This window comes from Sceloporus occidentalis, unplaced genomic scaffold, assembly GCF_023333645.1.
Source record: "Sceloporus occidentalis isolate IW3139 unplaced genomic scaffold, rSceOcc1.0.p SCAF_5, whole genome shotgun sequence".
NCBI lineage: Eukaryota > Metazoa > Chordata > Lepidosauria > Squamata > Phrynosomatidae > Sceloporus > Sceloporus occidentalis.
In genome coordinates, this window is record NW_028316985.1 from 23882837 (window position 1) to 23897966 (window position 15130).

At 41.3% G+C, this 15130-nt stretch overlaps 1 protein-coding gene across 1 annotated transcript in view; it reads right to left on the reverse strand.

Moving 5' to 3' along the window:
* Positions 1–9114: 9114 nt before the first annotated feature.
* The window catches only part of CREB3L2 (cAMP responsive element binding protein 3 like 2), a 101480-nt gene continuing 95464 nt past the window's right edge, over positions 9115–15130 (reverse strand). Inside the window, exon 12 of the mRNA XM_089527878.1 lies at positions 9115–14438. Within this exon, the coding sequence (XP_089384004.1) occupies positions 14363–14438 (76 nt within the window). The 3' untranslated portion in view covers positions 9115–14362. The remainder of the gene's footprint in view (positions 14439–15130) is intronic.

Consider the following 15130-nt stretch of genomic DNA (forward strand, 5'->3'; position numbering starts at 1 on the left):
AGACAGTTCTGCTAGCAAAAAATAACAGTCTTGTGGCCTCTGAAAGCACAATGGGAAACATGCAGGCTCCATGTGGCCCCAGGCCCCAATTTTGTGGGCCCGAAGCTGTATACCAGTTCTCCAACACCCCCCGTGTCAATTTTGTTTTCAAAACATGGGATTTGGGGGCTATTTTCACTCAGAACCCATGTGCCAACCTTCCTCCCAAAAGACCACATACATAGTCACAAACCCCTAGACGACCCCTCCACCACCCTAATATCTTAGTTTTCATCTATGTCCTTCCCAAAATGGTGACCTGCCATTTTGAGAAGGGTATAGGCAAAACCTGCAGTATTTGGGAGGCATTTTAGCAGGCTGATGAAGCAGGGCAGCCCTTGGAGGATCAGAGGAGGGGAAATTGACTCACAGTTCCTGGTAGTTGCCCACCTCTGCCTTAAAGGCCAACAGTTTGATTTGGCATAAGCTTTCATCATGGACCCCACGCCACATCATAAAATGCAACAGAGTACCAGCTCCTGCTGTCGATGTTTAAAGCCCTCCATGAGCTGGCCCCTCCTTACTTATCAGACCTTCTTTCTCCTCACCTTCCCACTAGGGCCCTCCGTTCTGGTAGTCAAGGTCTGCTGTCTCACCCCAGGATTTCCTCTGCCCCATCTCGGATTCGCCCCTTTTCACTCGCTGCCTCTCACTCCTGGAACCTTCTTCCCTCGCAAGCAAGAGCTATCACTTCTTTAACCAGCTTCAAAACGGAGTTGAAGACCATCCTGTTCAGGGCAGCGTTCCCAGGCATTGCATAATTGTCACTTGCTATTTGATGTTCTTTTGTTGTGTGTTTTATTGAATCATTTCCTGTATTGCTATGTATTTTATATGTATTATCCTACAAGAGAGGCCCCTTCCCCACCACCAGAGGCTGCATGCTGGCAGCGAATAGGACTGAAGTGCATGGAAAAGACCAAAGATAAAAGAATGTAAGACCATCTCACTTCTCTCCACCCAAGGATCACCCTTTTCTGCCACCTCACTTTATTTCTGCCACTTGTCTCCTATTCCTTCCCATTTAGCAGGCTGCTGATGAAGACATGCTGTCCAACTGTTGCAGTTTAGCAGAGTGAATCCTGTTTAATCTTCCTTTGTCCCATTTTTCAGTTGCTTTAAAAATGTTCCAGTTTCATCCTTCCTCTCATTTTCCTCCTTTGTTATCAGCTTACTTGAATCGGTGCAGAAGCAGTGTGTACTCATTTAACTCAGAGAAGGAGGAGAGTGGGCTTTTCCCAGTAGGCTCAGGCAAAAACAAACTACAGCAGCCTCTCCAAGTTTGAATTATCTTGTTCCTTGATAACTTTTGCCATACTGATGTTGCTTGGCCATACATGTCTGAGATTTCATCTGCAAAATGTTGGAGACAGATTGCTCTTTCAGAGATCTATATTGATCACTTGAAAAGGGATTTTAAGATGAGATAAATTGCATGAGTTAATTCCAGGGGTCACATGTTGCTCAGTACTAGTGTACACAATACTAAGCTAGATCAACTAATAGCTTGTCTTTCTATTAGGTTGTTTTCTAAACTGACTCCTTTCAGCAGCAGCTGCATATTTTTTAATACACTGCATCCTAAAAGAATCCATGCAACTCTCCGCGTTCCCTTCAGTTAGTCACTTTAAGTCCTTTTTAAAGCTCATAATCTGAATGAATACCTTATTTTAAAAAGAACTCAAAGCAGACAATTAGCCCTTCTGGAAAGGCCTTGCTGCATGTTTTGTTCCTTTCAATGTGTACACAGTGGCTTTCTATAGTACCACCTTTGTACCGATCATGCCAAGTTGTTCACATTCCCACTCTAGAGAGCCCAATGTCCAACTCTTGAATTTCCAAGAGCATTAAAAATGTTTTATTTTGTCAGGTGTGTAGCATTATTTAGAGTGGTGAGTATGGCTTCTGCTGCAACTAGTTTTGAAAAACAAAAGCAACCTACCAATGTTGTCCACATCCCTGTACTGTTATTCTTAATATTCTCTGTGCATCACTTTTTCAAAAGAAGGAAAGTGAGGATATAAATTTTAATATATGTGACTAAATTGATATAGTACTTTGGAAAGCATCCATTTTTGCAATGAATTTCATACATACATTCAAGGTAATTAATATAATACACAACCTGTGCCATTTGTCAGATTCAGTAACTCTTTTTAGCCCCAGTCATTCAAATATATTCACAAGAGATAGGTCAGTGCATTGATGCTGCCCTAAATCCACTCATACAGCATTTATTTATGCACTAATCTCCTCTAATTTCCAATCCCCCAACCCAATCCCAGTCTGTTTTTAGTGCAAAAGCAAATGCTCAGCTCTTACGAGTCATCATTTGAGACAAAGATTTCAGAAACAGAGGGGATTAGCCATTCATTAGATCTGTCCGAAGCATGATGGGTATCTGTCTTTAGCAGAACTGGTTACTTCTAGACTGTACAATATTTTTCCTTTCAAGAAGGAGATCATATTAGTTCCTAAAGATGGCTAAATTGCAAGTTTTGTACCCTCATAACAAATAAGGCCACCCAAAGATATTTTTAATGTGTTGTTTTAAAGTGTGATGAAACACCTGCTTAAAGACCCTAAGTTCCTCCTAATGTTAAGGTGGAATCTCTTTTCCTGTAGCTTGCATCCATTGCTCCCAACTCGAACTCTCTGTATTACAGTGACGTTACCAAATAAAGCTGTTGGGCAATACGGGCCTCTCCAGATGCTATTAAACTAGAGTTCCCCACATTCCCCACCATTGATTATGCTGGCTATGGCTGTTGGGAACTGCAGTCCAACAATATGTGAAGAGCCTCACTGTGTCCACTCTTACTCTAAAGCTATGGCATGAACAACCCAAGACGGACTTTTCTGGGGCTGAGGGTGTGTGACTTGCCCAAGGTCATCCAGTGGGTTTCTATGGCCAAGTGGAGAATTGAACTTTGACCTCTAGAATCATAGTCCAGTGGTCAAACCATTACACCATACTGACTCTCACATACTGTGGTTTAGTAACTTCTGGTTTGTGGACCAGGAATGTGAAAATATCAGTCTTAGTTTTGTGTTTCTTAGAATCTCATCTTCATTTTCCTCCAGTCCTTGTTTCATACTCTATTGAGGTTGTGTATTTTTTTCTACTTTGCATATTTATGCATTTTACCCAATGTACACATTTACTAAAGCATTTTTGTATATCTTTCCTCCAGATTCTGTGCATTTTGGCCATTCACATTTGAAAATATGCACATTGTCTTGTGTGTACTTTACAGCTCCAAAATACCTCACAAACGTACACATTTTCTCATTTCTTCACATAACATATTTTGAGAGGCAAAAGAGCTACTGTCAAATCTGATGACAGGCTGTCATATCCCACAAAACTCTTTGTCTTCCCTAGCCCAACAAGACTGATATCAGCTTTTCCTCTAGCAGAATAGTAATTAGGGCAACAACAGGGAGAGAGAAACTCATCCAACATTTGAAACAAATTCCACCACCATGTCAAAAGGGTTATTCTTTTTTAATATGGCCTTTGAAATTGTTCCAAAGGTTACTGGTTATTATGGTGATTTGTTAGCCAACTTTAGAGCTATTTTTAATGGAAAGCTGGGATGAAAATGTTATCAATAATAATGCAATAAACAAATAAATGGTTTGTGGGCCTGTATGGGGACAAGACCCAAGCAAATGTGGAATAATTTCAAAGGTCCATTGCTGACATCAAAAGCATCTCACCATAGCCACTTTGTGACAGGATAAGAAAAAAATTCCAAAAAGTCATGATGACATAGGTTAAAACGAAGACCACCACTTCCTTGCCAGCTATGCTGATAGTGAATATACTTTGTTTTACAATAAGTAAATCTTTTATAATAATAAATAATAAAACTTTTATTTATATCCCGCTCTTCTGTAGCAAGACAATCAGAGCGGCTTACAATAAAATGTCCCCATAAAATATAATACATAAAATTACAATATCCTCCCCTTAAAAAAAATTAAATATATTACAATTGAAAGAGTTTTAAAATCAATGTATAATAAACATGACATAGGTAGGGTGGTAGTAACTACATGGTGAGTGTGTGTGTGGGGGGGTTTAATCATGTTATAATAAACAGTAATTTCTGTTAGTACTTCCCAGTTTATAGAGTGCCATACAATTCTGATAGCATTTATCCCAATGTTTGGATGCAAATATGCCATCGGGTGCAGCCTCTTTTACTGTTTCAAAAGCACCAAAATCACAAACCAACCTTTGGGAGAATATCTGTTTAACTATATCAGCTGACATCAACCTACTCTAATGGAAATGTACCACTAGGGCATTAAGTATCACTTGGATCCCATCTGTCATTCTCCCATCACCTGAGTTAAGCAAAATAAAAATGCTGGAAGAACCATGGAAACAGATCAAAGATGCAATGCCCATGTGCAATGAACCTTACGAATCTCATCTGGATATTCTGGAACATGCTTATGTTGCAAAGACTGCATCAGTGAACTGGCCTAGTTGCAAAATGTAAACATGGACCTCTTCACCCATTTTCATGGGCACACAATTTCTCATGCACACAGCACAAATGAGAAACAAAGATGTAACTTCATCTCGGTTGCATGCAAAACCTAAGTAAAGGACTGAGAGTTGACACATGCGCTTAGGATTTTTTAAAATCTCATTTTAAAAAAATTACTAGGTTGTTTTAGTCTCCTGTCACAAAAATGCACCAGCCACCAAGGTAGTTTACACTTTCCCCACCCACCCCCCAAAAGCTACTCCTAAGATATAAACTATAAGTATGACATTAATTAAACAAAAGCAAACACATGTCAGCAGAGGCTGCAGGAATGGGAGCAGAGAGAATTGAGGAGAGAGAGAAAAGATGCAACAAGAGGGAAAAGATGCACAGAAAGAGAAAAGTTTCACCAGGACTTTAATTTTCTGTGGGTTTTCCAGGCTATGTGGCTGTGTTCTGGAAGAGTTCATTCCTGACATTTCATCTGCATCTGTGGCTGGCACCTTCAGAAGGTGATGGCATGGGTGGTTCCATGCAACCACCCTCTGAAGATACCACAGAAAACTATGGACACTGGCTGTGAAAGCTTTCGACTTCACATCCATCAGGACTGCTGAGAAGATACCTCTGTGAAGGAACTGAAGGAGATTATCACACCACAATTCGCCCATGGGATAGATTCTGGATTTAACAGTCAAAGATAGATTTTACCGTATGTAACCCATGTGCAATCTGGGCTTCTCAGGGTTGTCACACAGTTTTTCAAGAATGGGAAAATTCTGTGTTTGAAAAACCGTGCAAGAAGCCCAGAGAAGCGTGGATTGCATACGTCTGCATACTGCTTGGCTACAGGGCAGTACAATAAAATCCATCTTTGACTTTTAAATCCTGCATCTAGCCCGTGGATGAACTGTGGTGTGATAATCTCCAGATCTTTAGGTTATTTTATGTTGCTATATATATGGGCTTATGTTTAAGAGCCACTGTGGTGTACAACTTGGAAGACCAGGGTTGGAATTCCTGCCCAGCCATGGAAGCCCATTGGGTGCCCTTGGCCAAGTCACACTCTCAGCCTCACAAGAAAGCAAAGGCAAATCCCCTCTGTACAAATCTTGTCAAGAAAGCTTTGGTATAGGTTGATGACATGTTAGGGTTGCCATAACTTGGAATGATTTGAAGGCACACAACAAGAATGTTAACTGGCTAAGTTTCATTTCTTCACACATACAAGAGGTTGGTAGAGAACAGAAAGTGAGAGGTGGTAAATAAGTGAGCCAGGCCTGGCAGTGAATTAAGTAGTGGATGCGAGAGCAAGATGAAAGTTGGAAGTGGAAGCTGAGTTGAAGCAGTGAAAAGAGAGCTGGAATTAAAACTGAAGTTAATGCAGAAACCAGACTGAAATGGGATTCGCAAATGTCAGAAGTTACCCAGCCATTACATCTTCAAATACCATGCTCCCAAAGGGAATATCATGCCTCTGGTCCAGGGAGGTCCTCTTCCAGAAAGAGTGTACCACAACATCCTTCAAAAGTGCCAGACACATCACATAGTGAGACATTTACCACCCCTTGGACCTCTGTGCTGTGTGGTGAAATGTCCTGTGTTCCATCTGGCCATGTTTTGTAGGGTCAATTTCATTTGTTGCCACCTGACACTGCAGACAAGACACTTCAATCTGCCCATTTTAGCTCCAATAACTGGCCTGGTATAGCGAGTGATAAATATCTCACTATGACAGGAGGAGCTAATACTACTTTGAAAGGAGGCTGTAAGCACACAAAGCTGAAGGGGTCTTTCCTGGATCCAGAGATATGTGGGAACTACCTCCCTATTGCTGTTGCTCCATTTTGGAGCAAGATGTTTGTGTGGTTTCTAGGCAACTTCACTATGTTCTGTGTGTCAGTTGCTGGCGTATGTGAGTCTGTCACAGGCAAACGGTTGGCCACTTCATGAACAGAAGCTCACTTCCTGAACTAGATAGGCAGCTCAGATCAATTCTTTTTTGTAAAAAAACCTGAAACTACAAAAATTTGTAATATTACAACATAGTTAAATTATGACATTTAAACACAGGAACATTAAAAGCAACTTAAAAGCACATTGTTAAAAAGATACAGCACCTTCCTATTTCAAAGCCCCTTTCCCAGCAGCCAGGCAGATGCCAAAAGCCCAAATAAACAGAAAGATTGAAGGCTTTCATGGCCAGCATCCAGTTTTTTGTGGGTTTTTCGGGCTATGTCGCCATGTTCTAGAAGAGTTTCTTCCTGACATTACGCCAGCATTTGTGGCTGGATTCTGAAAAAACCAGAAAGATCTTTACTGGCTGTCCAAAGGAGAGTAGAAAGTAGGGTTTGCCTAGCCTCCTTTAGAAGGTGAAGGGAAAGGAGAGTGGCAGGGGGGGTCTTCAGTCAAAATATTGGTTTTTAAGAAAGACAAGGGGAACCAGTGGCCTTTAGGAGTATGGTGGAAATGAGAGTTGCATGAAACTTCTTTTCAGGGTCCCTTAAAATCACCACACTGATCACTTTGTGTGGTGGTGTCTTTTGCTTTTTTCTGCCCTCATGAGCTTACTCCCTTAGTCGCATCTTTTGCTAGAAGTGGCAATGGCGTTTGGGAAACTCTTGCAAAGCTGGGTGCAAGGCTTCACTTCTGTGGAATACGGAGCAGTCCTATGTTGAGACAGACTGACTGACTGACTGAGTGGAGCAAGGAGTTTGTGGTGGTGTGGGAGAAACAGTAGTAAAAAGTAGCTTTCAAGTTTGGGATCCTGCTTAAGCTTTGTTGGGACTTCACTGGCAGGTTGGAGCTGCTTTTTCGCCCCTACTGTCTTTCATTGGACAGGCTGAGAGAAAAGGTGTCCTGGTTCACCACACACCTACACAGGGGGGCTGGATAGGAGCCATCAACTGATAATGCAAGCAAAGAGTAAAAAACCAGCACCCCTGTTGTTGCTTGGCCTGCAGCCTGGCTAACCATCTTTGTTCTATTCTTTGTTGTCTTCTTTTGTCCCTCCTCCGTGCTTTAAGGACTTAGGACCCCAGTTGTGTCCTCTGCCTCATCAGCAGGTAAGTCTCCTGTTGCCTGAGGCTGCAGTTGAACAGAATGAACTGGCTGAGGCTGCACTGAAACAGGGAGAGCTGCAGGCTGTCTGGAAGACTTGCCTCTTCATCACTCTTCAAGTCCTAGTCCTGAAGCTTCTGGCCCATGGCAAGAGGTAGCAGTAGAAACAATGTTCTGGGGGGGGGGACATATCTCTGAGGTAGGAGAGGGAGAAGTATCCAGGCCTGATTCTTGGAAACAGTCCACCTTGGGAGTGCCTGCTGAAGTTAAAATCTCTCCCTTTCCCCATCCACGTCGGTCTCCAGTCCAGAGCATGCAGCTTCTGTAAACCACCTATACACATACCAGCTGCACCCCACTCCTCCCTGATAAAGGATTGATAGTCCTTCCTTCCCAGGAAGAAGCTTCTTCCTTTGTACCCAGTCACTCTGGGAGCAGCAACCAAGAGGCATCTCACTTGCATTAGCCCTTGCCAGAAGGCCCGCATGGCTAAGAGGCTTCTTGGTCGTTGCATAGCCAGCTGTTTGGTTGCTGCTTTCAAGTTGACCAGGAGCAAAGGCAGCAGGACTGAGATTGGTTGTTTTGAATCTGCAGTAGAACAGTAGACCTAATATTAAAAAACAGCTTCATTTATGTAACGCTTCATACTGAACTAACAGTGTCTAAATGGTTTACAACTGTAAGCCAATTGCCCCCCACCCCCCCACCCCCCCCGGTGGGTAGTCGTTTTAGGAATCTCAGAAGGATGCAAGCCTGAGTTAAGCTTGAGCCCTTTCCCTGGTACTGAACTCACAACCTTATGGTTTTCAGTGAGTGGCTGCAGTACAGGGATGCGAGGGACACTAGGTTTGTCACCCAAGAGGAAGGGGGGTGGTAGCCCAAAAAGATTTGGGGACCACTATTCTACAGCCTGGGAGCAACCACTAAGAAGGCCCTGTCTTGTATTTCCGCCCCCCCCCCCCCCCATGTGCTTCTGAAAGTAGCAGGACCAAAAGATCTCAAAGCTTGGGCAGCCTCATATTGCAGAATATGGTCCTTCAGGATATGGGTTCTATTCATACTGTAGATATCTGGTTTCAGGAAACTTTGAAGGGACTAGTGTTCTACAGATGCCAAGTCTCATTAAAAAGAAAAAGTCCAACAGACTTCAGTGAGATTAATGCATGCTTAACCACCCATCAGTTCAATGGCAGGCAGTTATCTAGATAACAGGCCCTCCAACCAACCTAACCATTTTTCAGTTAAATCCAATCATTTCAGCCCAGTGTTTTCTATAAAGCAAAAGGCAAGTCTGCTGCTATAAGACATATCACTGCTTTTGATCTCTCTTCCAGTTTAAAGGCATGCTGGATAATTAGCTGTCAGTATTTTTTAAAGGTTATGAATACTCCAAGTTTTGAAGTGTGGTAGTGATTTTTTTAAAAAGAAAAAAAAAACCAGGCAACTGTTTGGTTAAAATAAATGTCAGAAAAAGAAAAACCCAGTACTGAATGACAGAACAGCCACTTCATTTTTCTTTAGGAAAATATTTATTTGCAAAGAAACAGATAAAGCATTACATACATTCACTTTACTCAGCTACATACAAAAAAGCACTTAGTTTGCTATTTGGTTTTAGACTTGTCTGCTTAATAAAAGGTTCTTTACATTTAAAAAATTCTTCCTTACCCTCCAAGTTTGCAATATGCGCAGTCATTATGAAGACACTCTTAGAAAAGCAGTGCATATATAGAAAAAATACAAATACCATAAAAGCTGTACAAAGTTAAAACAATGCAGTGAAGAACCTGAACAGTGTATGTCAAAAAGGGTAGTCTAATAATTTACCATTTTTCCTGATTTTTTTCTCATGTACTTTGCCAGATAATTGGCATGTTTTACAGGACCAATTTCATTTAAATGCGAACCACCCAAAATACATTTGCATATTCACAAAACAGAAGGAATAAGTGAAAACTATGGGCAAATATATGGTAGTTCAAATGGCCAACTGTATCAGTTTTGACACCCCTGTGCCTGCAGATGGTAGTTGCAATCCTGCATCCAGTTCTCAATTGCCTCATTGCTGCTGATCTGAATAGGATCAAGTGCAGAATCATCAAATCATAGAGTTGGAAGAGACCACAAGGACCATCTAGTCAAACCCCCTGCCATGCAGGAACACACAAAGCACTCCCCCCAACACGTGGCATCCAGCCTCTGTTTAAAAAACATGTAAGATTACCGTACAACCTTTATTTCAGGGGAACTTAAGTGTTTTCTCTAGATGCTTCTGTGTTTAAATATGCAATAAACCTAAGCTACATTACCTCTACACACGCTGAATGTAATCACACAGCTGTTCCTGACAGTTGAGACAATCAGAAGGTTTTTGCTTCAGTGGAAATTGCAGTGTGCACCTTGCAGTTACCATGTAGTCAGGATGAATGCATCCAGTAATATACTGCAAAGTGAGGTAGGAGTTATCTTTGGTGGAAGGGGGAATGGCAGGATTCTCTCCTCTCCTCCCTGCTGTGTTAACTTAGTGCAGCTACTTCTGCACTCTGAACTCAGCTTTCAGCAAATGAAGTAAGCTGAGGGCAAAGGAGGAAAGTGGTAGGAGGAGAAAGAAACTTGGGTATTTCAAAAGCATCTGAAAAAGTAGGATGACAGATGATTAAATGGGACTATCCCTGCCAAATCAGGACAGATAGAGGGCATGTAAAAGGTCTGTGGAACACAGGGTAACATAAGTAGCATTTATGCCAAGGTGAAGACTGACTTTAATAAATCTTCCCTGAACATACCAATCAATTGAGAGGTTGTTTAGAACGTTACCAAAATTACTGGGGATTAGACTGATAAATAGCACATATTTCCACATACAGAAAAAGACAAAAAACTTTTTCATCACAGCTATACTGTTACAAATCAATTAATTAAGTATGACATGTAGAAGTGGAAGAATAGTAAAATGGTGGGGTCAGATGAAAAGGAAATGCAAACAGTACATTGGCCTTTTTCCAGTTACCAATTACAGAAGAATTATTTTTGACATTGAGTTGGGGAAAGAATGCTAAATATACAACACTTTATGCCATTTGTGTGTGGTGATGGTAGGAGAGGTTACATAATGGACTACTGACATTAAAGATCTCAGGTTCTTTGTGGAAATCTTGGCCCATATAGCAATTAATGTTACTCATTCATTTGACTGACTGCCAAACTGTGTCTAGACTCTTTAAAATTGAAGGTTTAAGCAAAATGAAACAAAAGAAACCCCAATACACTAAATTATTCCAAAAAGGGTTATGTTGAGCTTTTTCAAAAAGTCTGACATTAACCCTCAATTTATAATTTAAAAAATTGGGCATTATTTTTGAAATATAGCCAAGAAAAGAGGCAGCTCTTCAGCATGGCATAAAGTGGGGGGAAATCACCAATTTATGGCAGCTGAAATCTGTCTTGCAAGCACATGCTGGACAAAATGCATTTGCATTTGCACAGCAAAAAACAGAAATGGTAAGGGGAAAGTAGCAGTAGAAGTGAAGCATATACATGGTGAAAGAAACCTCCTATCTACATACTTTATAGACAATTGTGGACTAAAGTGACTCATTAAGAAGCATAACTGACCTCATGGTTGATTTCCATAAATACACAGTTTAAAATAACACCTTCTTCTTGCATAACCCACCCACCAGCTTTCTAAGCATCTAACAGCTTACAGACATGTAGAATCAATGACAGTGTTATGAAATTAGAATGGTTTGTCTAGGGGTGCATGTAAAGCCCATTCCCAAGAGATCCCATCAAAAGGTAACAGAGGATATCTTTTAGAACAGGGACATCACTTGGGGGTGCAGGGGGTGAGGGCTCCATCAGGTGACACCCCATTTAGGGTAATGTCATTGTTCCCCAAACATCTGCCTTTTGGATGAAGCAGGCTGTGGTATTCACCTGCATCCCTTTAAACTACTGGAACTCAGCAGAAGAGATGTTGTGAGTAGAGTAAGGCATAGTGAGAGGAGAAAGGAGACCTCGGGATTTGTTTGTTTTTTAAATTACTTTAAGTTTTCTTTAAAAACATCCTATCTTAACAAACTCTCACCTTAACCACATGAAACTATGTAAATGTAAATACATTTAGGCTGTGCATATTCTATTGTAATCTAAAAGTATAATTTTAATATTGCTAGTTGTTTATATCACAACTATTGCCATTATAGTCAGTGATATATACAAATCACAACTTATGAGTAACATTAGTATAAAAAACATTACTAAGGATTCTGTATGATGTGGTATGTGAGGATGTCAATGGGGGAATTACCATAGCAGGTGACACCAACCCTAGTGACACCACTGATTTAGAAAGAGCCAAGTAGGCAGAGAAAACTTTATCAGAAGCCCTTAGTAGCAGTTTTACTTGGGTTACAGGAGGTTGGGCTCTCATCTTGGCTTTTTTTAGATTATCCCATTCTTTTCAGCATCCCTCACAATATTGTGAAGATGATGATGACTGGGCTAGAAAGGGACACACACGGAGATGCAACTGCGGCAATCATCTCAACTGTTAGATATTTGGGAACTGGAGCAGATTTCTACTGAATTTTCAGATTGTAAACTTGGCCTCAGGCAACCAGCGGGGAAGCTGTGCTCATTTCAAGTTACAGTAGCTTGTAACTTGCCAAATAAAACAGGAGAATGAAACCTTTACTGGCTTTCACTCCAACAATTTTTTGAAATGCACGTACAATGACAGAAATTGAGGGAAGAAAATAGAGGGATGGAAAAAAGTTTGGGAGGGGGAAAAATTTGCATTTACTATTTCAAAAAATTAATGCCAGAAGCCTAACATAAATATTGGAGGTTTCTCAAGATCACAGAGGCCATTTATAAGGGATTTTACTGCTTTGGCTGGTCATTCCAGCTGCCAGCTGAAGTTACAAAAACTAATAAATACTATTTACAACAGAAGGGAGCAGGGATGGCAGGAGAATCTGAGCAACCAGAGGTCTTGAATGTAGGATAAACCAGGAAAAAATGCAACACAGGATTGCAAAGTTTTGAATCAGATGTCCCCCTTCTCTCATGCAAACTGGGCAGAGAAAGAGACTAACTGAGCTGACTCACTTTTCATGAAAAGGTATACTAGGGAATTATGTCAGACTTACAATAATACAAAGGAACAGAAAATGTAAAGGAAGGGAGAGAGTTACAACTGGGAGACCACTGTCAGTAATCTTGGACTCAAATTCCTGTGTTCCTTTCTCCTTTTAAAAAAGTATTTCATGTGTCTTTCATGTTGCCTTCTTCCTTTCCCCCTGCTACTTTGCTATTCTGAAATTAGGTGTGAGAATTCATCCAGTCCTATCTTAATGGGACAACCTTAGCCAACACTGAACAAAGTGTTAGGTTTTACCTTATGTGCCCCACTTTTTCTCAAAGGAGTTTAAAGCAGTATATACAAGGTCTCTCCCCACCTATTTTATCCTCACCTCAGCCCTGTGAGGAAGGTTAAAAACTTGAAGATGGTGACTAGTCCGAAGTTGCTGAAAGGGCTAAGAGTTTCATGGTCTCCCTAGTTCTAGCCTGACTTCCTTGCTACTTCACCCCACTGGCATTCATTTATCATAGTACTTGTCTCTAATCAAGGATTGGTTGAAAGGCCTGAATTCTCCCTTCCCATTCTCACAGTCAATTCAGAGCATTTAGCTTTTGTGGTTGGAGGATTTGGTAGTCTGATGTTCAGTAATCCAGACTCCGATTTATTAATGAATGTCCTACCCTACTCAAGAGAAGAAGCGGGACCTTTTTGAGCCCATCTAATAAAATTTAATGCTGTTTGAAGGATGCACTCAGGTTGCACCATCATACATATCACGGCTTTGGCCAAATCATTTAAATTTCTTATATCCCTCTCCTTCACTTTCAGAGTCAATGGGCTAAAATCTAATATAAGGCAAATGCAAAATTTTCCAGTCTTTATAGGGAGATGTCACCATGAGATGAAAATAATTCTGAAACTGTTAATTCCTCTGAGATTAAAAAACCAGTGATGATTCCTGAAGTTCTCATACTCGTACAGTATTAAGGCTAATTATGAATGAAATCAGATGTTCCCCACCACACCTGAAATGCCATTATGATTTGCCAGAACTTCACTGGATGTCCAATCATACCCACTTTCACATGACAGAGATACAAGCTGGTTCTACTAAAGGAAGAAAATAATTCCTTTCCTAAAGTTGTGTATTGTATTTGTCACCTCATCATTACATTTCCCTGTTTAAAGACAACAACACTTGATCATGCAAAGTCACCCTTTGCCGAATCATGTAAGGCAGTTCCTGGTTGTATTCAGAACAGGCTTTGTTGTTTCTTTCCTTTTCACTGATGTTATTACATTGTAAGAGAACAGAGGCAAGGCATCTACAACATTTTTACACAGATGCAAAGACTGATTGGTTACCCATTCCTCTCCTTAAGTAGGAGGCATGCCAACTCCCATCCTATCTTTACTAGCAAACACCTTCTTGACACTTGATGCCTTTAGAAACCTTCCTTTTGGGTGGTAGGAGTGAAAGGCAAACTGAATAGTGGAAAACTGGGGGGCATGGAAGAAAAGAAGGACTGCAGACCAAAGTCAGTTTCCCATTATCTGGCACAGGGATCAGACAAGTGCTCTGGATTGACTGACAGTGAAAAGTTCCTCAGACCTTTGGTTGGAAAGAAAGGATTCCCCCCCCCTCCCCCCCAAGATGTTAAAATTCTTTTTAAGATGTGGCGTTCACTCTTCTGTCGATTTCAATTATCTTTAATGTTTCATTTGCATCCAGCTCTGAGTTGACTCTGTAATAAATTAAAAAATGGAAAATAAAGTCTGATTACACTGCAAACTGCAGCATCTGCAGACAAACTGGTCTAAACAGAATAACATCTACTGTCATTACTAACATATACTGTATTTTACACAGCTACACCACACAGCAGAAAGGTCTCAGACAACATCTTTTCCAGCTTTGCTACCCAAGATTCAGGGTTGAGCCTGGGACCTTCCAAATGCAAAGCATGCACCTAACTGGGGATTGCAACGATTAGTCAGTTAGGTTGCAATTATATGCCCCCTTTCCCTGGAAGTAAGTCCCAAAAGTAACTTACTTCTGAGTAGTCATTCCTAGGATTACCACTCCCTATTAAAATTGCATATTTCACATCCTAGCTGTATGTAAAAGAGCCATCACCAAGGCAATGGGGCCGAGAGAGGAAGCAGAGGGTCCTGCTGCTTGCTTCCTATCTTGGCCCCATCACCCTGGGGCTGGATCAGCTGAGCTGGCCCAAGGCAATGGGGCCATGATAGGGAGCAAGTGGGGGTACCCTCTGCTTCTTTTCTTGGCCCCATTGCCTTGGAGCCAGCTCAGCTCATCTAGCCCCAGGCTGACAGGGCCGAGAGAGGAAGCAAGCGAGCAGCCATTGGTTGTGGTGGAGGGGGCGGGGTGTGCGCCCGATGAGAAGGGAGATTGCCATGGCAGTCAGTTGGCCAG